The 24,699-nt window shown below is 40.9% G+C and overlaps 2 protein-coding genes across 2 annotated transcripts in view; one reads left to right on the plus strand and one right to left on the minus strand.

Annotated features, from left to right (window-relative positions):
• nptnb (neuroplastin b) overlaps positions 1-15,449 on the minus strand; it is a 45,736-nt gene extending 30,287 nt beyond the window's left edge. Inside the window, exon 1 of the mRNA XM_061765644.1 lies at positions 14,643-15,449. Within this exon, the coding sequence (XP_061621628.1) occupies positions 14,643-14,718 (76 nt within the window). The 5' untranslated portion in view covers positions 14,719-15,449. The remainder of the gene's footprint in view (positions 1-14,642) is intronic.
• A 235-nt stretch (positions 15,450-15,684) lies between these two features.
• Positions 15,685-24,386, plus strand: LOC133474195 (calcium homeostasis modulator protein 6). The gene is made up of 2 exons (XM_061765645.1): positions 15,685-21,278; positions 23,095-24,386. The coding sequence occupies exons 1-2, from the start codon at positions 20,742-20,744 to the stop codon at positions 23,248-23,250; spliced, it is 693 nt and encodes a 230-aa protein (XP_061621629.1). The 5' UTR covers positions 15,685-20,741; the 3' UTR covers positions 23,251-24,386.
• Positions 24,387-24,699: the final 313 nt, after the last annotated feature.

Raw genomic sequence — 24,699 nt, forward strand, 5'->3', positions numbered from 1 at the left:
TTTAAACTGCTGGGAGTAAACTGGAGTAGTCATCTCAATAAAACAAATTAATTTATACTTTATAAAATAGCTTTGATTCTTCATCAACTTTATGAGGCCAGACAGTGGCATTTTTTAGCTTTTTCTTATGATCCAAAACTTTTTACAGGCCTATTCTCCATTGTGAAAATTACGTTAAGGATAAGGGTCAGATTTTTTATTTTTTTTTGTATTCAGTCCCAAAAGTCAATTTCACTTAGCAACTTGAAATGTGTTAGGTGGCTACCATTGAAATGACCTTGTACCTCAAGAGTCTCCAAAATCCATGTCCAAGAAGATACAAGGAGCCATTTTAGGGTCATTTTGGCCATTTCCAGAGGTCCCATTAAGACAAACCTATCTTATATATGTTGTCCGATTGTTATCAAATTTGAACAATAAATACTAGACAGATCGGCAATGGTAAGTTGGGCAGAATTTGAGTTTTTGTCATTGCATGTTGGTGTACCGTGGTGGCGAAACTTGATGAGCGACCATAAAACACAGAACCCTAATAACTCAACTCCACAAGGTCAGACTTTGACCAAACGTGGTGTGTGATGAAGTTCCCACCCTTAAGAGACTCACAGGCGTACCTCCTACTCACATGAAGGAAAAGAGGCAATAACCCCTCCCGACACTCCCATTTATGTACTTCAACCTGAGGTAGACATGCTAACAACTAGTCTACTGTGCTGCCTGGCTTTGAGTTTGATATTTCATTTATTTATGTATTTTTACTGTCATTTGGCTCCGGTCGATTTGAAAATGCATTCTCCCCCAAACTTGTGATCACTGTCTTCTGGCTAGTTGACTCGAACAGAATGTCAAAACTCCTGCCAAAAAAATAAATAAATAAATAAATCACATACTTAACAATACATGGCTTTTTTACTTGCTAACCATAGTAAAGGTTCTTTTGTCTAAAACAAGCTCATGACTCACAGCCACATGGAAATGAATTGGATAGAAGGGAGGCAGGAATTTTGAGGAAAATTTAGTGGGAATAAAAAAGAAAACTAAATGTCAGAGGGTATTCGGCGCTTACAATGTGAGTTTTTAATGTGTGATGCCTCCAGTTATGCGGAGTAATTAGCATTTCTTTCTTTTCTCTGCAAACATCTGCCTCCATCAAGCTCACACCATAATTCCAGAGGGTGAAACTGAGTCTAATACGCCTACACTCATGCAAGCAGAATTTCAATTTGACACATTTACTGTGACATTCTTTACTACGATTGTATGCGTGAGAGGCATTGAGCAACTCGATTTGTGGCAAAGGTAGCCATCGACGCTTAGAGAGCATAATAATACAAATAATGCATAAAAAGCCACTTTAATGCATTTCAAGGTGATGGCCCTAAGAAGAAAATAGCAGAGCGTAATTTGTATTCAGCAGAGGAGAATTAACACACAGAACAAACTACAGACAACGCTCAACAAATGAGCAAGTGCAATTGCTGCGCGGTTCCAACAAGGTGCTGACACAGAGCAGCTGGTGCTCATTCATTTCAAAATAACACTGGAAGAAGAATGCAGCTAGCCATTGCGAACTAATGTTCTCTGCTACTCCATTAGTTCCTCACAAATAATTTGGGCAAACACAAAAGAAGCTACAATCTTTAACTAATATGGTGTATCTTCTATTTGCTGTATATATATATATATATATGGATATCACTTTTGGTGAGATTCAGTAAAATAAATCATATGAATAGTTTTTAATTGTATGCCAAATAGCGGCATGAATTTAACATCATTTTCTGGATTATTTAAATGTAATACATACAATTTAAAAAAGAAACTATAACTCAAGATTTTTCAATCAATATTTTGTAAAAAAAACAAACAAAAAAAACTGGTCTTACATCTATGAATTAATACATCTTTAATTAATGTAATATACAATTTGTATTGTGGTATATTGGTTCACAGACTAACTTTCATGCAGCTGGTGCGGGCTCAATTCCCACTCGGTGCCCCAATTGTAATTGTTTATCAACTCCAGCAAAAGAGAGCCTTTTCAATATAGTTGTTCACATAGCTGACTTTTATAAACATGTGAGTGTGATCACACTCTATTACCCATTCAAAGAGGCCCCCCTGCAATTGACTGGTGACCAGTCCAGCGTGCAACATATAGTACCCTAAACCTAATTGTTTTACAAGTGTGACAAAATAGACCATTTTCACTGAGGTGGTCCACACTGCAGACTTTCATTCATGGTGTTCAGGGCTAGATTACCACTGAATGTCCCATACACAGTCACCCTCTATTGATCTGTGACCAGTCGAGGGTACAATATTCCCAAACTGTAATTGTCTTTCAACTGTGGCAAAAAAAAATGGAGGGATTGGCAGTCTAGTGAGTCACAAAGCTGACTTTTATGAAGGTTGCCCAGCTTCATTCCCACTGAATAAAAGGTCAACTCTTGATTGACTGGCAACTGGTCCAGGGTGATATATGCTGAATCCCAATTTGCATTTTAGGACTATCACTTAGTTGTTTGTATATCATAAGGTTTTCCTCAGTTAAACTCAGATAGCTTATGGGACTTTATGCAGGGTAGTGCAATGAGAAAGAGGCTGATTGTTCGGCAGCAGTAGCAGCGCAAAAAAAGATAAAGGTTTTTTAAGCGTTAAAGCGTTACTCCACTGATGTCGGTATAAAAGAGAGCTCCCCTGAGAGGCAAGATCAAGCCGCACACAAGTGCCGTGCAGCCTGAGAGTGAGTCAGCTGCCTGCCTACAACCTGGATCCCCATCTGCACTCCCACAAGGCAGACAGAGAGAGCAGTGAGTAGGAAAACCCCCCCAAGGACTGCTGAACTGGTCACACGCAAAAAGGCAGCATGTGCGCACGCGTGTGGTGGATTGGTGGTGGCTGAATCTGCATTGTACCTGCATTGTGCTATGACAGATTTTGCATTTTTTACCAGAAACAAGAGCTGCAGCTCTTCTGACTGATTTGATTTTGGAATATTTTTTTGCTCATCATGCAGCAGTAACGTGATATTATATAATGTATACCACAGGTGTCAAACTCAAGGCCCGGGGGACCACATCCAGCCTGCCACTCTATACCAAAATGTCAAATCATCATATGTAATATATCATAATTCTGAGATATTGCAAGCATTTTTGGTTACCAAACATCTTTTAACAGTGGCTTAAACAGTAGTTGAACAAACTATAATCTTTGACTTCTGATTCCAAAACTAGTTATCTGTCAATTTGTTGTGTTTATATAATACTATGATGAGGTGATGAAACATTCACTGCATGTGGTTTCACAGTCGGCACGGTGGACGACTGGTTAGCACATCTGCCTCACAGTTCTGAGGACCGGGTGTTCAAATCCCAGCTCCGCCTGTGTGGAGTTTGCATGTTCTCCCCGTGCCTGCGTGGGTTTTCTCCGGGTACTCCGGTGTCCTCCCACATCCCAAAAACATGCGTGGTAGGTTGATTGAAGACTCTCTGTAGGTAGGTGTGAATGTGAGAGTCAATGGTTGTTTGTTTATATGTGCCCTGCGATTGGCTGGCGACCAGTTCACCACACACAGGGTGCCTCTCGCCTGAAGATAGCTGGGATAGGCTCCAAGCACGCCCGCGACCCCATTGAGGATAAGCAGTGCAGAAAATGGATGGATGGATGGTTTCACAGTCATAACGGCCCTCTGAGGGAAACCATAACTGCAATGTGAGTGATTCTTGTCACGTTCCAAGAATCAGTTTGACACCCCTGCCGTATACAGTATTTTACTGAAACAATATTATCCAGGTACTATGCCAACAATAATTTTACCAGGCAGCAATGTGATTTTAATATACCAAGTTGTTTGTAGTGTCATGGTTTACATAGTATAGCTAACTTTCATGCTGCTTTGTGCAGGCTCGATTCCCTATAATAAACTATAAGAAATAAAATAACCATGTTCAACATAGCACACAAGTATACAAGTAAGTCATTTGTGTACTATGAAGTCTACCTCTATTTAAATGCACTGTAGTATTGAGCAGGTACGAGTGCATCCAGAAATGAAGTTAAAATCATTTCTTTTCATGCCTAGTTAGCTATCCCATATAATCATTAGCACATTCCTAACGCACGCAATTCCTGATTTTAATCAATCTGTTATTTGACACATATGAAAAACATAATATGCATTCATATTTGAGTGCATTACTTTAAACAACACACGTTATAGTGTGTACTGCGCACCTTAGGTTTGTCCCTTCAGTGTAGCTGGAGCGCTCCATCCCTACCCCTCAAGTGTAATCTGTTGCGTTGCATTGTATTCATTCATTTCATGGCATTCTGAAGAGCAAAACTACATTAAATGCAGGTGTGAAATTGTTTACCGTGTTCTCAACAATAGTTATCATACAAGAAAACTATATAGCACTCAGGGCTGCTCTGTGTGTAGTTTGAAGGTTTATAATTTACCGTAACATAGGCGTTAATCTTACTAGCATGTCAAGCTTTTTACTTCACTGTATGCTAGCACTTACGTAGCAGACGTTCATTGTTTAATCGTTTGTTTTATGTGACAGTTTTCAAGTAAACTACAGCTGGGAGTGACAAGTAAACAACTTGAAGCAAGAACGTTGTGCCTCTTATTTGGAGAATGTTTGCGATCTGTGTCACACTATTCACAGTACGATTGTGATTGGTTGAATTATGTATGCAGTGCACGTCGGGTACCCGAGTTCTTTTGCCTCCAACATCGCAGGATCTTGCGATATGACTATTGCATATGCGCATATCGCAATGATGATGCTGAAACAATGCATCGTGCAATGCATTCGACTTATGTACAGGTCGCTTGTCCAGAGTCACATACGTGTTGATTAACCACTTCAGAGTGCAACATGTCCTAACCCTAACTGTTTAACAATTGTTGCGTTGATATAATGTGTAGTGGTCTACACAGCTCACTTTCACGCAACGTTTGTGTGCTCAATTCCCCACACAATGCCCCATTCATAATCATGTATTGATGAACTAGCGTCCGGTTAAGTTCTTGTTTCAAGTGTGGCAAAACAGAACCTCTTCAATGTGGTGGTTTGCATATCTGACTTTCATACAGTTAATATATTATATTGTGTGCCACCTCCCAGGCGCACATGGTAATCTCCCTCTACCTGTTCATCACAGCATCTTCGGCGTTTTTGTTTTTTTTAACCACTTTTACATTTCATTATCCAGCGATCAGCATGTTTTTACACTTGACATGACCATTAACAATGCAATGGTTTCCTTTGGGAGAAATTGTCTGAACGAGCGGATTGTGTACCATTGTACCATGGTATGACAAAATTGTTGCAACTTGCATCACCCTGACAGCTGTTACCAAACAGGATGAATCGGTTACAGCTCACTCAGCCTCACTTTGAAACCACCGTGATCTACTTTTAGCGTAGTATAGCTTGGTCGTAGCTCATGTTTTTGCAGTGTCAAGTTTACAGCATGCCTCACACAAGTGTGTCATGACACGAATACAGTTCAAAGTGCCCAATGGAGTGTCTCATTAGTTACAAGTTACATGAGAGTCCTATTGTTCCCTTTTAGATTCAGCACAACTGAGCATGTGCTCATTTCACGGAAGCTCAAATAAGAGCACATATTCATAAATAGCCAGTTTTTAACCTTTTAACATGAATATTTCTATATATTTCATAGTTTCTTGTCAAATAAAGGTCTATCGAGGAGTGTGTTTGACTTTCAGCTTATCTCATCAGTGGTCGCCACTGTCTCAGGTAATATTGTATGTCATAATAATGTACTGGACAGCCAGGAGAGGATATCATTTTTGTCATGACACTACCCCTACCGCTTCTCATAAAAAAGGTGTATTGATTAGTATAAGCTTTTTTCCTCTTATTATTGTCGACTTTGCCATATTGTACAGAGCAGCTAGGACCGGTGTGTCTGATCTTTTTTGTCGCTATGTTACCCCACTGTCGGAATAGGTAACTACTACTTTAATAGTCGTCATCACATTTGTCGCCATCGTTGGAAACCCATCTGTGGTGGATGCTCACTGGAGGAAGACGCAAAGAGGTTGATGGATGTAGTGAGAGAAGACATGAGGGCATTTGGGGTTAGAGAGGAGGATGCAGGAGATAGGCTTACATGGAAAAGGATGACGCTAAGGGGACAAGCTGAAAGGAAAAGAAGAAGAATGTCCCCCTGGATGGAATCGGAAAAATCTTATCAATTCCCATCCCTAAGGATGACAGATTTATTTCAACAGTGGGCATCCAAACCTTTTAGTCATTGTCGAAAATCAGTTTGTTGAATTATTATTATCATCATTATTATTGTGGTCGGACTCGCACCCTAAAACCCCATTCGCTATTTTCGTTGACAGCAATGAATGACTAGCAAAATACAAATGATTTGTTACTCCTTGTACTATTCCAAAATAATAGCCCAACAAATGAAAAATCCAATTTGATTGTTTGAAAACTACAGTATATATTCAACCGCTAAGAGAGTACAATGGCACGTTTTGACTGAGATTATTTAGGTGCTGCGTCTCCGTTTTTCTTTTTTAGTTTAAATTTGCTTTATTTTAACCAGGATCTCTCACCATAACTTGGCTACAGGCGGAATCCCAGGTCTGTTTTGCGCTCGCCGGTGCCAGAAATCCTGCCGCCTTTGGAGCTAGCCTGCTGCTACTTAGCCTGGTGACTCCCTAGCCGCTGTCATCATCTGCTAAGAAGATCGAACGATTGTGCATGGGTGGGGATTGATTCATGAGGACCACGGGCATATTTAATTTGCCAGCGGTTGTCACCAGCACTTCTGGTTGACCCACTTTTGTATCCGTGTTTTCCATATTTGGCAAAGACTGCCCCCTTTCCTCTTATTGGTTGCCTCTGTGTAGAAGCCCACTTGTGAGAGGACACTTGTTTGTTACATTGACAGCGCTGGCTCTGCAGCAGAGATGTAGGCAGAGATCTTCACTAGTGACGTAGATAAGTGCAAGAAATTCGAATGGCCAGATTTCAGGTCTCTCAGCAGAAAAACGTCTGGAACTCGGGAATGCATGGATGATTTTAATTCATATTTCACGTTTACTGAGGCACCCTAGAGTCAATATTACATCCCAAATATTTGGTTGGTTTGGTAAAATATGGCACCTTTAATTGAAACTGACTGGTTCACTTCCGCTTATAAGTATAAAGTATGAATCAAGGTTTTATGATGGTGAAACATCCGAACAAATGAAACTTAAGGTATCACTGCATATCTATGTACTATAGATATATGTTTATATTTTTTTGAAATCATTGCTCGTTTTTTCACAGTTGTGTGTGCGGGTCTGCCTGTTTTGTGTTTTTGCGCTCATTGCAGGTCCATATCAGATTTCACACTGAGCAAGAGCGACTCGGTCGAAGCGCTGGCTCGAGGCCCGCAGCATATTTTCCAGATTCACAAATGGGTCTTTTGTCCAGAGCACGGACAGGAAACACGATAATGGACAAGTTGCTCCTTCAACTCAGCTCTATTGATTGGATGGGATGTAGCCTTATAATGCTATTCTTAAAAAGGCAAACCTCGCCTCACTTGATTGCAATGCTTGGCGGAAATAAAGAGGAACAAAAGGGGCCACTTATTGGCAAAATACTACTTATTATACACCAGTGCTTTAAGGTGCAGTGCTTGTGGGTGCAGCCTTCTTGTTTATGTCTTCATTCAACAATATCAAGAATCAAACTTGGCTGCTCTAGTAGCTGCTCTAAAGATTTGTACAATGGACCCTTCAAGGATGAAAACCAAATGTTCAAGACAATTTTTTTCAATTGGAAATAGTTAAAAATTACATTTATTATACCTTTATTAACCGTATATGTTACTTTTAAGTAACATTTTAACATTCGTAACTGTCACGCAAGTGTGAAAAGAAGTTAACTGCTGTTAACATAAGTGATGGGCATAATAGCTGATTAGTTAATCGTTACAAATTTGATCGATTGTATGGAATTGATTGTTTATTGATCATGTCTTCAAGCAATTGTGGCAAAATGGAGTACACTGTTCTCAACTACTGTCCTCAGCATTTCAGTGAAAAACACACGTATTCACATTTGTTTGTTCCCTTCTGTTCTAAGATCTTTGTATGCCGGGGAGGAGCTAAGTTTAGACTGGGTTTTCCGAACTTCTTCCCCGCATGTGCATGTACACGGCTTTTCTGACACATTTTTCAAAATCAAATCATCTTAAAGCCATTTTATAAGGGTAATATTGTAAGTTGAGTTTGAAATGATATTAAAGTGATCATAGTTTGCGGTATACTTACAGTTCAAACTACAGTGGTGCCTTGAGATACGTGAGACCCGACCAGAGTTTTCCGAGTTATGGACCGTCATTCGGGCGATTTTTGTTTTTTTTTCTGTTTTGTTTTCTTTGCTTTGACTTGCAAGTACAAACTTGAGATATGAGCACTGTCTGGTGGCAGTGAACTCAATTCGACTCACTTTACAATAACAGCACTTTGGCAAATATTGAACAATTACCGTAATCAAAAAAGAGCCTTCAAGCTGTTTAATGCAACTCCCAGTTCAAGTTCACCTTCACACTAAACATAAAAGAAAGAGAATTACATGTTGTGTATTTTTTATTTTTCTTTAAAAAGAACTTTCCTCATGGGAAGTATGCTTAGGTTAATGCTAACAAACAATGCTAAAACACCATTGACATGCCAACGATGAGCATCGATACTTGCGGCTTTAGAAGCAACGCATATTTAAACACAAACAGATTTAGACAAATAATATAATAATACTTACAGGCATATATTCTTTATCGCCTATGAAAAAATGACTAATGTTACACTTTCTTAGTCTGTAACTTACAGTAGTAGTACAAGTCTATTCTTCTTTTGTGTCGGCATGATTGTTCAGTATTATACTTCCTCCCAGTGGACAAGGTGGGATCACCAAAACGAACAGCACAATGAATTGTATCGCAGCATCAAAACATTATGCACCAACTGCTTAATTCTTTACTGTTAGACTACTCTTAAGTTTTTATAAAGTACAATATTATAGTGTGATAGTTTTCTTCATTTAAAAACACACACAAACATTTTTTGTCTTTTTGGGTGGGAGGCTGGGACACATTAATAGCATTTCCATTCCTTTCAATGGGGAAAGGCAATTCGAGAGGTACGAGAATGGTCACGTAATGAATTAAACTCGTATCTCAAGGCACCACTTTATTAATATATGGCCACTTACATGTATAAACATTTTTAGGGGTGGTGTCGATTACTCATGCATTTCACTTTTTCTCGTGGTAGGGCTCGGTCCCTATCTTTTACGTTTACTTTATTACATGTATAACTTAGCATTAGCAGCGACCTATATGGTCACTCTCTTAGTATTTATTTTTTTTGTTCTCTGTATAGCATGGTTTCACGGCCTTCGTGGCTGGTAGTGGCATCACATGTCTTGGCGAGGCGGCTGCAGCTGTGCACAAGGAGGCCATCCATTAAGCGTTAATGGATTCACTTTCACAAAAGGACCTTAAACCTACGCTGCCATGTCGTGGCGGTAAAAATAGAAACAGGGCAGAATGGCCGGGTGGAGGGCACGGGGGGGAACACTATTTGCACTCATATCTGTCGCAGGAACTCGGCCGCCTACTTTTCCCCAGATGAACGTGAGGAGGAAAAGAGCCACGGATTCCCCTTGCGCTCCACTCCCCCCACTCCTCTGATGCACTTATAATTATTAGTCTCCGTGCGTCACAACCTGAAGGCAGTAATATCACAGGAAAATGTAATATTACATAAGAACCCATACAAGTTTGGTCCCTAATCTGGACCGTGTCAGAGAATTTAACTGCTTTTGGATGCACACATGAAAAAAACAGCTGACCTGTACTGTATCATTGAGTGAATTTACCTAAAATACCATGCCCCCCCCCTCCCCCATCCCCACACATACACACACACACACACACATATATTTCTTTGGCCACTATCTAAACCAATGGACAACCCTCTCGTCAGATACAGTATGTCCTGACCAACAATAAACAGGATTATGGGATATAAGATTTTCCAGATAGCCAAGATCAAAAAAGGCTTCACGTCACACTCCAAGCACCACACAGACCCCCGAAAAAAGAGCAAAGAACAGAATACCTGGGATGAGATTTAGTTATAAAACTGTTTTGATTGTGTGCATATTTGTTCCATAATCCACTCGTATACACTTTTAACGTTATCATACTATTTTCTATAATGCTTTTTTTTTTTTTTTTTTTAAATGGGTCAAATGAAAACACCTTTACACTAGGACAGTGCAGTTTTGCAACAATCCTTCTCATCTCACCCTCAAGTTGTACCATATATTAACCCATAGAAAGAAGATGTGGGGTATTAAGCATTAAATTTAAGTATGCACAGTAATTCTCTCCCCTGCGCTTGTTTTTTTGTTTTTTTCCATGAGGATTACTTCTTCCTCATCACTCAGATGTAAATAAATGAGTTATCATTTAGGGGCCAAAAAGTTGGAGCTACGCAAGAAATGAGGGGCTATTTACACAAGATCCGTCTCAAAGTCGAAATTTGCCATAAAGAAACAGCATTCTCTTATAATAGTGTTTTTGGAGCCTAAAATATCTGAAATGGGTCTCGAAGCGTAAGTTAGCGATAAAGCAAGTCAATAAAGTTAGCCTTCTCATTTTGTTTAAATTTGAAACATTCGAAAACGGGTCTCACGGTTGAAGTTAGTGATAACATAGCAAAATGATAGTTATGGTTCTCATTACGTTTCCACAACAAGTTTCTGGAGTCTAAAAAGGAAAATGTGAAGATGTTTCTCAGTTAATTCATTCATTCTCTCTTCCGTACCGCTTATCCTCACTTGGGTCGCGGGCGTGCTGGAGCCTATCCCAGCTGACTCTGGGCGTGAGGCAGGGTACACCCTGAACTGGTCACCAGCCAATTGCAGGGCACAGATAAACAAACAACCATTCGCACCTACGGACAATTTAGTGTTTTCAATTAGCCTACCGTGTATGTTTTTGGGATGTGGGAGGAAACCGGAGTACCCGGAGAAAACCCACTCAGGCACGGGGAGAACATGCAAACCCCACACACGTGAGGCCGGATTTAAACCGGTACGTCAGAACTATAAGGCAGATGTGCTAACCAGTCGTCCACCGTGCCGCCGATGTTTCTCAATGTTGTAGAAAATTGAGCTGCTGTTCTCAATTTGTTACCCAGACAACGCCATTTTCGGACTTTAAGACGAACATTTCAAAATGAGTCACAAATTTGCAGCGAGAGCAAACGGAACATTACTGTTCTTGTTTTGTTTGCATCACAACAGTGTTTTTGTTCCCTTAAAATGGCAAACATCTGGAAATGTGACTCAGAGTCAATGTCAGCAATAGTTAAACAAAATAATATTGTTAAAAATTCCCGTTTTGTGAACACCACAACAGTGGTTTTGTAGACGAAAAGTGTAAAATATTTGAAAATTAGTTACAGTGCGGAAATTAGCGTAAACAGCAAAACGACAACATCACTGTACATTTTGTTGACATGACAACAATCTCTTTGTTGCCTAAAGTGGGAAACATTTGTAAATTTTTCTCAAAGTCAAATTTAGTTACAAAATGAAACAAAAACATTAGTGTTACAGTTCTCGGACAACTGCAATTTTGCAAAATCAAAACCCGAACATTTGAAAACAGGTCTCAGAGTCACGGTTTCAACATTGCTTTTTGAAGACTAAAAAGTAAACATTCGAAAACGTGTCTCAAAGTCGAAGTTAGTCATACAAAAAAAACATAAACTTCAGTTCCTGTTTTCAGCCAACAGTGGTTTTTGCAGCCTATGCACAAAATTCAACAAAATGGCTCTCAGCGTTGTAGTGGTACTTCTTTGCTTGTGTCCAGCATAGCCACATTAGAGACTTTGCCAACAAGTATTGTGTTTTGTTTTTTTTAACCTTGTAGCAAACGTACCCAATATTGTATCAAGATACACCCAAACCACATTTTTTGGCATACGGTCAGCGAGTCGCGTTTAGCCCACTTAATAAATATGTATACTGTATGGTGCCTTGACTTACAAGTGGCCCAACTTCCGAGTTTTTTTTTAGATACAACCTGTTGTACCTGGTTGATTCTTGTTTTTTCTTTCTTTTTTTTTTTTTTTGCTTTGTTGTTCCAAGCCAAAATGTTAGTTATGAGTGGAGGTTGAAGGATTTCAGAGTTTTCTTAGTCAACGTTAAGGTGATGTTGTCTCTGTTTTCACTGTTACAGGAGAATGTTTGGTGAATTTGCTGATGGCTGACGTGAGGATTTAAGGTTGTTCGTCAGCTAGTTTTAGCAAGTGCCTTTTCAGATGGGTGTCCGTTCATTATATTTTATGATATAATAAATGCTACCAATATCCATCCATTTTCTGAGCTGCTTATCCTCACAAGGGTCACGGGAGTTCTGGAGCCTATCCCAGCTATCATCGGGCAGGATGATACACCCTGAACTGGTTGCCAGCCAATTGCAGGGCACTCATAAACAAACAACCACATTCACACCTACGGGCAATTTAGAGTCTCCAATTAATGCATGTTTTTGGAATGTGGGAGTAAAACCAGAGTGCCCAGAGAAAACCCACACAGGCACAGGGAGAACATGCAAACCACACACTGTCGGGGCCGGGGATTGAACCCCGGTCCTAAGAACTGTGAGGCAGACGCTCTAACCAGTCGTGCCGCCTGCTGCCGATATAATGTGTATAAAAATGTTTCCACATACTTGCTAGCACTGCTAGTGTTCCGCAGTGACCGACCACCTGTTTATTTCAGCAAGAGGTTTGTCTTGTTAATGCCAAAACACGTGATTGGCTAAATCGACTTCAAGCTACAAACAATGCAGAAAAACAAGTCCTTTAAACCCCTGGTTACGCTGCAGCTTTAGTGAAAAACCAATGCAGGTGCACTTTCAGAATATTGTTGAATGGGACAAACAAATACGAAATGAGAACACTCACAAGGAGCATGGCGCAGATGCTAACACTGACTGCGGGTCCTGACGTCACTGGCTAGTCCACGCCCCTTAAAGGCACACATCAACACACATATGTACTATAGTGGTTATATGATAGGGAAGAGCCGAACCGCGAAGAGCGAAAATCCATGAATAATTGACGCCCCACTAAAGGGGTTTGTAATTGCCAATAGATGTCACAAGATGGTGGCAAAGCAATTAAAACGGAGACTGGTATTACATTTGGATTGATTTACTGTATTTACAGTGATCAGTAACGACACAAAGAATAATCAGCAAAGCATCAACACCATGCACCTAGCATGTAGACAATCATGAATCCACGGTACATAAACAAGTGTATTAAGAAGTTAAAATATTCGACACAAACAAACCACTTTTACATAAGGTTCATGAAAATTAGCCTAGATAACACACTACTTCAAACTAACATGATGTCACACAAACAAATATGTGCACGAGTACTTTGCACAAACGATATAAGTAATTCAATTCCCCTTTTGGCATTTGCACACAATAATAAATGTTGGCAAAGTAGACTACACTGGTTACTTACATTCATCATGAGAGAAGCTAAATATTTCTTTCACTTTCACCGTGACTTTGCACAAGGTCCATTCCAGGACTACCAACAAAACAGGGCATCTCAAACATAGATGAAAAACCCCATTATTTATTTAACCTAACAACAACAACAACAATATTTCACAAGATAGTGCCAAAGTAATACTTTTATTGCTTTTGCATGAGTAGAAAAACAGCAAATAGGTGAGTTTTTCAGCAAATGACGCAGGATAGGTTTAAAAAAATAAGAATCTGCAAAGAGGCGAATTCCCAAATGCTGATCCGCAACTATGTGGGAGTTCACTTGACTTTATAAAACTCATTTATTTCATTACATTCCCTTCTATTTTTCACGATGTTTAATATTTATATTTAACAATACGGTGATATTTCCTTTATTTTCAGCATGTAACAAAAAATAAATTGTGGTGGGTTGTGGAGTACTGGAACAGATTAATGGCATTTCAATTCATTTCAATTTGGAAGATTTATTCGCTGTACGAGTAAAATGAGTTACGAGCTTCGTCACTGAGCGAATGAAACTCCTACATCAAGACACCACTATTAATAACTTCAACGCAACACAAAAGAAGGAAATGTTTGTAGCTGCTCGGTCGGGTCTGAAACGAGGGCCCGGCGGTATTTCAAGTGCAGCAACAAACTGGGCGAGTCTTGAGGGTAGTCAGGGTGGGTTGGGTGTCAAAACGAACCTCAGTGGGAACTATTTGTAAAAGCCCAACGAATTTGAAAGACAAACCGATGTGGTCTTCGGATTTAGATAAAGACCGTTTCGTAAAGCCACCAAATGCTTTAAGAGCCCCTGCATATAAGTCATAAAAGTCATTTCTCAGCATCGACTCTATTGAAGCCTGCTCTGCATCTTAGGGTGTAAGTGCAGTGGAGTGGAGTACAAATCCTCTTAAAGTCACTTTGTCCCCGCTATTATTCTAGTGTTTGCATCAATCACGCCACGGGTCACATCTGCTTTTTTTTCTTTTCTTCTTCCTCCTTCTTCCACTTACCGTTTTGAGCAGTCACTAAGGGCGGCATCAAGTTGCCCAGAAGGACCAGGACCAGCATCACTGCACCAGGACGCATCCCGTCGTAGTCTCACTCCGACAAAAAATAAAATATATGCAAAGGGGTCGGGTCAGGGAAATGGATGATCCTGTGTCGATCACAAGCTCGACTAATGATAATAATAATAATAATAATAATGATGGTGGTGGTGCAGGTGAAGAGACGCGCGCAGCATGGCAGCAGATTCCTCGATTTGATGTCGAAGGAAAGAGGGGCGGGGGGGGGGGGGGGGGTGGAATAAAATAAAACAGCCGATGGGTGGTTCCCTTGGAGGGGAAAAAAGGGGGCGATGGATGGTGTGGAAGCGGCCGGCGGCTCTCGGCGGCGGAGAAGCCTCGTCGGATTGCAGAGGAGGATGAACAGAGGGAGGGAGGGAGGGTGACACAGAGCTTGCACACAGCGTAGTTAGGAAGATTCAAAGATGCGCACGCTGATGCGCATTGGTCTCTGGCCAGTCCTGAGGCCTTGAAAGCGGCGCCTAATTACGTACGGTTACGACGATTCCGATACCAAGTGCGTGGTTTATTTTCCTCCTCCTCCATCATCTTCATGTTATATTTGGGAGGAAGTGCGCGCTCGCGGCCACGTGACTTCCTCTACTTATAGCTCCATTCTGTCTCGTGCAATTTTAATGCTGCACTTCGGTCGACAGAGATGATGAGGCGCTCGCTCCCTTCCCAATACGCTGCCTGAATAAAAATAATAATTCTATGAGATGGTTATTTTTAAAAATATATATGAATTCATATATTCATGCCATCGCTAAAGGTCTTCTTTCATGGCTGCGCGTGCAAGCATATCCCCTTGAAAAGTTAAACATGGCCTCCCCCCTGTTTAATCCCCTCTCGTCTGCCCTTGTTCAATTTGCGCTGCTGCAAGTGCGACCTCATGCGGACCGTTTGGTGAAGTGGCCACGGAAAGGACGTCGCTCAATTCTGCTGGAGGAAAACTGGGATTTGGGACTGTGCATGAAGGTACTGCCTGACTTCAGATAAAATAGATACAGTAACTGTAGGTAGGGGGAAAACATTGCTTTAGTTCAGGAACCATGCTAATATGTCACAGCCTCCATGCTCTCGAAAGCAACAAAAAAAAGAAATTAGCCCTCTGTATGGCTCTCAAGAAAGTGAACAGTGCAAGTGATAGTGCTACTGGGAATCCAAATTGTAATACTGCTGAGAGAAAAAAAAAGAATCAAATAATAGCTAAAGTAAAACATGAGAATGGCGTTTGTGTTTCTGATCTCGCCACGCAGTTTAGTTTTGTGTAATCTACCGTCTGTACTATTGTTAAAAACAAATGGACAATAAAGGCTGCTCATGTGGCTAAAGGAGTGACTGTTTAGGCCTCGAATTATAGAAGAGGTAGGAAAAGTATTGTGTGGATAAATGAAAAAGCTTGCTTAGTGTTAGTGAGGCTATACAGTATATGAGTAAGCTGAGGTACGAACATTCCGGATTCATTTGAATAGAACTACGCACCACACTTTTCGGATTATAGTCGCGTAAAAACCGTATATCAGTTTCATTCCACTTCGCAACTATGTGCAGCACAACACAACAACGCGGCGAACAGCATGTCGCCACGGCAACAGCATGAGACAGTATGAAAAGCTTTTAATAGCTTTTCATCTTCAATATGTTTAGATGAGACAGCCAAAGTTTTGAAGTCGATCGGATAACATTTGTTGTAAAGGGGAAAAATAGGTAGGAATTTGAAAATGAATGAAAAAATGGTCAACTTCCTGTTGAGTTTAGGGTATGGCACCAAGTAGTGCTGCACGATTATGGCCAAAATAATAATAACGATTATTTTGATCAATATTGTAATCACTATTATTCCTCATGTAATCTTGTAACAGTTTATTAAAAAATATTCTTTAAATAAGACAAAATCAGAATCATCTGTATTTGCCAAGTACCTGTATGTCAAAAACACACAAGGAACTTGTCTCTGGTAGTTGGCGCCGCTCCAGTACGACAACAGACAGCCATTTGACAGAAATACTTAAGAGACATAGAAAAACGAAAAAGAAAACACAGTACGGAGAGTCACTGAGCAATGGAAGGTTACCAGTAATGTGGTAATGCTGATAGAATTATTTTTTTTTGACAATTGTGGAAATGATGCATAGTCCTCTAGCAATTTAGAGCAGTTTAAATGACTAATTGAGTGATAATCTGTTACATTGACCATTGTGCAAAGGGCACAGTTTAAAGTGACTAGTAGTGCAATAGTCTGGAACAATGTCAATTGTGCAAATGGTACAGATACTACTCAAGCACATGAGTGGCCAGTATTGGTCAACAACAGATATGCAAATAGTGAAGAGTGGCGAGAGTACTACAGTGAGTGCACAAAAAATGTATAATTGGCCTGACAGAGATGTGACAACAATCTTAAAACAAAATTGGCAGCATGTAACAATGAAATTGTAAGTTAACTGTTGAAGAAGTAGTTAATGGCAAGCGGAAAGAAGCTGTTGGAATGTCTGCTGGTTTTAGTTTGCATTGTTCCATAGCGCCTATCTGAGAGAAAAAGCTGGTGACCAGGATGTGGAGAGTCCAAGAGGTCTCGACGGTTGACACAAGGCAGTTGGACAGCGTGAGGGGAAGCTGTGGCGAATGTTGCCTCCTGAAGTCCACGATCATCTCATCTCTACAGTCTTGAGCGTGTTCAGCTCCAGGTTGTGTCGGCCGCACCACAGCTCCAGCCGCTCCACTTCCTGTCGATACGCAGACTCGTCACCGACTTTGATGAGGCCGATGACTGTGGTGTCGTCTACAAACTTCAGGAGTTTGACAGCCGGGTGCGTTGAGGTGCAGTCGTTCGTTAAGAGAGAGAAGAGCAGCGGAGAGAGGACACAACCTTGGGGCGTCCCGGTGCTGGTCGTGCATGTGGTTGAGGTAGTGTCCCCCAGCCTCACCTGCTGTGTCCTTTCCGTCAGGAAGCTCTAAACCCACTGGCAGATGGCAGGCGAGACACTGAGCTGGAGAAGCTTGGAGGAGAGGAGTTCAGGGCTGATGGTGTTGAACGCAGAGCTGAAGTCCACGAACAGGATCCTCGCGTAGGCCCCCGCACCGTGGAGGTGTTCTAGGGTCAAGCGCAGTCGCATGTTGCCTGCGTCATCACAGAGATGTTTGCTCGGTAGGCAAGTCGTCACCTAGTCCTTTATTGTTCTCTGCTTGGGGGGATGGTCACTTGTAGTTGGTTAGCGATTTGAATCCACGCCAGACTGATTTAGAGTCGTTCGCAGTAAACTGTTTTTCCTCCTTTTCTGCATAATTTCTCTTTGCAATGTTAATTTCTTTCATCAGCTGGTTTCTAGCGCGATTATACAGGGCCCCATCCCCACTTCGATATGCGTCCTCTTTAGCCTGGCGAAGTTGCTTAAGTTTGACAGTGAACCACGGCTTGTTGTTGTTGATCGTGCGAAATGTCTTTGTTGGTACTTGCACACCTTCACAGAAACTGATATAGGATGTGACACAGTCCGTGTATTCATCTAGGCTGCCAGTTGCCACCGACTTTTCATTTGAAAATCCCCGTCGTCAATATAGTGAATTGTCAAGGAAGGGCACGTCTCCGTTATTCTGCTTGACCATTGGTCAGTCGTGTACGGTCACAAACTGCAAAGTTCTTGACAGTTGTGTTTTCCCTCTCTATTTACTTTGGTGTTTTTTCATTGCTGTCAGGCAATAATGTAAAAACTTGGGCACTGTTTGTTTTTTTGCGGGAAAAATTTGTTAGTCTGGTAAGTCTGTCTTGGTGACCTTTCACACTGCCATAACAAAGCTGTAGTACTGAAATGACCCAGGGTGTCTGTGTGTGCAAGTGTAACTTATCCGGCTTTTGACTTCATGTACTGACATAACGCTATGATTTAATAATTTGGCATTTGTCGTGGATATTTTCTTAGTAATAATGTAAGCATCAAAAAAACAATTCACCATTCAAACTACATTTTTTGGAACCCTATCCATTACATCATAGAAGCATTTAAGAAGATGATTTCTCTTTAGATGGGGATAGGGGAACATGACACCCAGGCAGATGTTTAATTAGCAGTGGAATGTACACATCTAGGATGAAGTAACATAATAAAGCCAATGATATTGTCAGATTGACGCTGCCAATTGGAAAGAGGGGACATTGAAGAGGGAAAAAAAGACTCGGGTTGCTCCCCTTCAATAGAGTAACACTGCGTAACCACTAGGGTTGGGCATCGTTTGAATTTGAGCGATTCATTTCGATTGCGGTTCCAAACGATTCTCGATTCTGATTCTTTTAGGGGGCTGGATCAAAAAAAGTTTGCATGGTTCAAATAAGGGGTGTCTAAATTATGAACATCCATTTTCTTAGCAGCCCGCAGCACAGAGTAAAATGAACATTTGACTCAGGGTTTTTGATAACTAGTGTGTGTGTAAGTAACCCAATTGACATAATATTCATTAATTAATCTTCCAGCTAAAAGTAAAATTTACCATTGTTAAAATAGTTATTTGTGACTGTTTTGTCACGTCAAATGGTTTATATGTGCAAGTTTTAACGTGACTTCCTCTTTTAAGCATGTAGCATTTTATTTTGAAGGGTACTTACCGGAACTCAGCATTTTGACACCAAAGCTAACCTGACACCGGTGAAAGCGAAAGCAAAACGAGACGGCATGAAAAAGAGTCATGAATGGAACCAAATGCTCTGTAAAACCTTGATTCCTTTACCTACCCATCGATGGGGCAAGGTTACTGTTTGTGATACTGTGAGACAAATTTTATGTGAATTTTCATTTTGATGTGAAGTTGCTCGTTTGACCTTTGGTGAAGTTTTAGCTCAATGTTCAGATTGTAATGCGACTATGTTATTTGCAGTATGTTAAATTAATTTATATTTAATTTTTGTGTCTGTCATCAGCTCTTACGTTGGTTTGAAGACCAAAATGAACGCTAAACACCATCAGTGCAAGAGTGCAACCCACCGTTTAACTTGTTAGTTGCCTCAGGGTTGGCTTAGATGTATTTTAGTGTTTCAAACTCACCCAGTTGACTTCACTGAAGTAGGCTGAGGCTCGGAGTGGGAGGGAGCACGTCAGACTTCTACACATCGCGAAAGCCTCCTTTGCACAATATAATCTTATTCCAAGTGTTACACTGAGGCGACTGGTCATTTATTTTAACAAAGTTAAGACACACTTTTCTTCACCGCCGCCGTTGGCCACGGGGTCGGCGGACTGTAGGTATCGAAACTGGGAACCAAAACTTTTTAATTTGAACGATTCCGGGAGAACCGGAATGTTAGTCCTGGTTCCAATCGGTTCTCAATTCTCGATGCCCAACCCCAGTAACCACTACCCAGTAGCTACAAGATGGTTTAAACTTACACTGGGCTTCTCATCCCCAGTGTGCTTTAATAACTGCTCTTGTCACAATGAGCTTTGAGCATTGAGTTAGCGTTGGTAATGGGAGGTGACAAATAATGTTTATTAAGTTCTCAGTGGCCAGAGACAATTAAAAAGTTACCATGTAGCTGTTAAGGGTTATTTTCAAACACCCGCTGACTGTTTTATGGTACTCTTGCAGGTTACGATGGGAATAGATTTGAGAGCCCAAATAAAACAAAGATATCTATTCTCGCTGTTTTGTTTATTTTCTCCTGGAAATAAGACCAGTTGAGCAACAGCGGTCGCTGCTCCGGCCCTAATAATTTGGTCTGGGGCTAGAATGGATCACTGTAATTCAATTTTCAAGCCGATGGTGAGTCAACTGCAATCTTCCTTACTTGAAGAGACTTAGCGCGATACTCCGACATGCGACCCCCCCCCCCCCCCCCCCCACTATCCTCGTTGTCTTTGTGCTCCGCTCTGTAGCCCTCCCTCCAGTTTGTTTAAAAAGTAACCCCACCTGAAACCTGGGCCCGACCAATGAGCTGCGGAGATGTCAGCGCCTCCTTTGTTCGAAACCAATCAGAGTGGAAGTGCGGCATGTTGCCCGAGGGGGAGAACTTAGGGCTGCCTGCGTTAATCACGCATCACTTAGCCGTTGCCAATGTGTTCACGACGCGGGACCCTCTTTGGGGCTTTTCACGGCGACTCTCCTCATTTCTTGAGCTCGTCTAGTATGGAAAGTCGACAACAATGGCTTACCAGGCTGAAAGATGAACTTAGCAACAGTCCGCTGGTTTCCAACGTGGCGTTCGGCTTCATTCTCATGGGACTGGAGAAGCTGGTGGAGCTGGAGTTCGAGTGTCCGTGCAACCCAACGTGGAACGGCGTGTTTTCGTCCGCCTTCTTCATCATCCCGGCCGTCATGGCCTTCACCTTGATGCTCATCATCCAGGGGTGCCGCTGCGACGCGTGGTGCCACCGGAGCGTCTCGCTCTCCAGCGTGGTGCCCGCCGTCGTCTGGCTCATTTTGCTCTTCCTGGACGGACAGTACTTCGCCTGCGCTATGACAGACTGGGAGGGTAGGTTTGTGCTGGTGGACAGGGCGGCTCCGCAGAAGTGGTGCGAACCAATAAGTGACGGAGTTGTCCCCCAGCAAGAGCTCATGCTACGCTCGCAGCAGCTCTTTGTTTTCTCTCAGGTAAGTGGACCTCCTAAACTCCTTTCTCTAGATTATGTGAACTAGGTTTCACATTTACAAGAACAGGTTAGTCTTTAGATTTGACCCACGGTTATTTTGCACACCCTGTTCTAAGTAACAATCAAGAATTGAAGAATTTGCCCATTACTTGAAGTTACCTCTCGTTTTCAACGTGAGAAGATAATCAAGAATTTGTGACCCCCAGGCAACTTTGTTTAGTTTAAGTGTATAAATCACTGCCCTGTTAGTCCGCAGACCTTGTATACTGCATTCCGTGCGTGTTTGCTCTGAGAAATCTCTCCTCTTGTAAGGAATTAACTCAATGTTTATTAGGGTAATATATAAACCCCCATTCAAAAGAAGCGGGAATGTTTTGTAAAATAAAATTAAAAAAAAAAGAATACAATAATTTACAATTTCTTTTCAACCTGTATTCAACTGAATACACTACAAAGACAGGATATTTAAATTTCAAATTGTTGAACATTATTGGTTCTTTTGCAAATATTCTCTCATTTTAAATTTGATGCCTGCAACACGTTCTAAAAAAGTTGAAACAGAGGCAATGCTCAAAAAACACCTGTTTGGAACATTCCACAGGTTAACAGGTAAATTCGGTTACAGGAGAATGTCATGACTGGGAATAAAAGGAGCATCCCTGAAAGGCTCAATTGTTTTTGGAAATCATGGACGTTGTGTCCTCTGGGCCAAATAGCAAAAGGACCATCTAGATTGTTATCAGTGTAAAGTTCAAAAGCCAACATCTGTGAATGTTTGGGGATGTGTTAGTGCCCATGGCATGGATAACTTACACATCTGTGAGGGCATCAATAATGCTGAAAGGTACAAACAGGTGTTGGAGCAGCATATGCTGCCATCCAAGCGATGTCTTTTTCAGGGACGTCCCTGCTTATTTCTGCAAGACAATGCCAAGCCACATTCTGCATGTGTTACAATAGCATGGCTTCGTAGTGGAAGAGTGTGAGTATTAGACTGGCCTGCCAACAATCCAGACCCTGTCTCCCATTAAAAATGTGTGGCACATTATAAAGGGCAAAATACGACAACGGAGACCCTGGACCGTTGACCAATAAAAGTTGTACATCAAGTAAGAATGGGAACGAATTCCACCTACAAAGCTTCAACAATTAGTGTCCTCAGTTGCCAAACGCTTATTGAGTGTTATTAAAAGGAAAGGTGATGAAACACAATGGTACACATGCATCTGTCTCAGCTTTTTTGGAACGTGTTGCAGGGATGAAATTCAAAATGAATGAATATATGCAAAAACAACAACAATGCAATTTATCAGTTTAAACATGAAATATCTTTTCTTTGTAGGATATTCAATGAAATATTGGTTAAAAAAAGTTTTTGAAATTATTGTTTTTTGTTTTTATTTTACACAAGGGCCCAACTTCATTGGAGTTGGATAACATATTCATCAACCCTCTGACAAATTATCTAGTGAATTTCAGCAGGATAGACTTCTACATGTGATCGCACAACATTGGTTTTGACTTGGTACAGCATCATGTGGTTCATTACCCGGTTGTTCTGCATGCCCTGTTCTAAGTAACGATCAACAATTATTCTTTTGTGATTACCAGATGGTTTATGTTTAGCATAAGTGTATAAGTCGCTGCCCTGTTAGTCAGAAGAACTCCTCCATTCCCTGTGTGTTTGCTCTGTACAATCTCTCCTCTTTGTTGCAAGTAATGCACTCTTGGTGAATCCCAGTTTATTACAGTAGTGTAAAAAAAAATATTGCCACAACACTGTGACTCCCGAGCCACTCTATCCTCTTGTGTTGCAGGTTCTAGGAATCGTCCTGCTCATTGTCATCTGCGTGGGTCTCGTCGTGTACGTGATCAGACAAAGTTGCCAACAGGAAGTGGAGGAGCTGCAGGATGCCGACGTCGCCGAGCTCACCGTCCTGAGAATGAGCTCTCTGCGGACCAGGACATCTTGAGACCCTTTCCCCAGGAACCCAACCATACTAAAATACTGTGGCCACATTCAGCGGACTCAGACCGCTTGAAGAAGCAAGCCTTAGTTCCCTTGCAAGGGAACTGTGCTGCGGTGTGTTTTAAAGCATCTAATACGAACACTACATGGACCAAAAACATGGACCAATGTTAAAATGGTGGAGAAAAAGGAACTATTTAGGAGAAAATATGAGCAAAAATGTTTTATCTGAATTCTCCTTCCTCGGATGATGTATAAAAAAAAAAAAAAGAAAGAAAAACAAGTACTGTACCTGATGAATTATAAATGTCACTATCCACAGGGATATATTCTGTTAAAGAATTGAAATGTTTTTTTTCTGATGGTTTTGTAATAAAAGAAGTTATTTTTGTAATACACAACCATCAGGGATTTTGTGCTTATAGTGTATGGCATCAGTGTGGCAATTTTTTAATTTCTCACACAAAAATAGTAATTTAAATTCATAAGAGGGGCTATTAGGTCAGTGTTGCAGCAGCTATTTTGTTTTTTATATATTTGCTAGTACTCCCTCTACTGTTTAAAATTGACCTTTACACAGGGAGAATACTAATGAATACTTCCTCCACTGTTTGCTTAAGGGAAATATCACTTTATACTGTGGTGACAAAGGCGCATTTATTTATAGAGGTTTTTTGCACTCGAGTGCGCTCTCTCGTCTTTGAAATTTACGCTTCACTTGGGAAATACAAATTTAATTGTGTTTATATATATATATATAGAGAGAGAGAGAGAGAGAGAGAGAGAGAGAGATTGATGACTGTATTTATTTATTTACTAATCCACCCATATTCTACACCGCTTAGCCTCATAAGGGTTGGAGGGGAGTTGTACCCTATCCCAGCTGACCTTGGGCAATTTTTGCCAACCAGTCGCGGTTATTTATTTGTTTGTTTATTTGTTGATGTATTTATTTTTTATTGTGCTGCAGTACTCCATCTCCCTTTTCAGTTTGAATTTTACACCAGGGAAAAACACATAAATAGTAATGCAGAAAAAACTACTGTAAATCACCCAGTCAGTACTCCTGCCACTTTTTACAATGGCCCTCAACACCAGGGAAATGCAAATTAACAATAAAAAACTTTTTTTTGCCCTTCAGTGAACTCCAAAACATGACTTAATCATATAGCGCTCCCTTTGGGAGGTAAAGGTCCCTTGTACTGTTTTTGTCAGCATGATGTTTTGTAGAATTTAATTATTAACATTGTATTGAACTTAATTTAATCAAGGAAATGATTTAAGAAGAATACTGTATGTAGTGGACAGGCGGAAGATCTAATCTCTATGAAATTGGATGATATTTGAACCATTCATTGATTATCCTTGGAGACAATGACACACTCACACTCATTACATCATACAAAAAGTATCTTATAATACAACAGCACAAAGAAGAAAGAAAAGTATCAAC

Source organism: Phyllopteryx taeniolatus, chromosome 2 (assembly GCF_024500385.1).
Source record: "Phyllopteryx taeniolatus isolate TA_2022b chromosome 2, UOR_Ptae_1.2, whole genome shotgun sequence".
In the NCBI taxonomy this organism is placed as follows: Eukaryota; Metazoa; Chordata; class Actinopteri; order Syngnathiformes; family Syngnathidae; genus Phyllopteryx; species Phyllopteryx taeniolatus.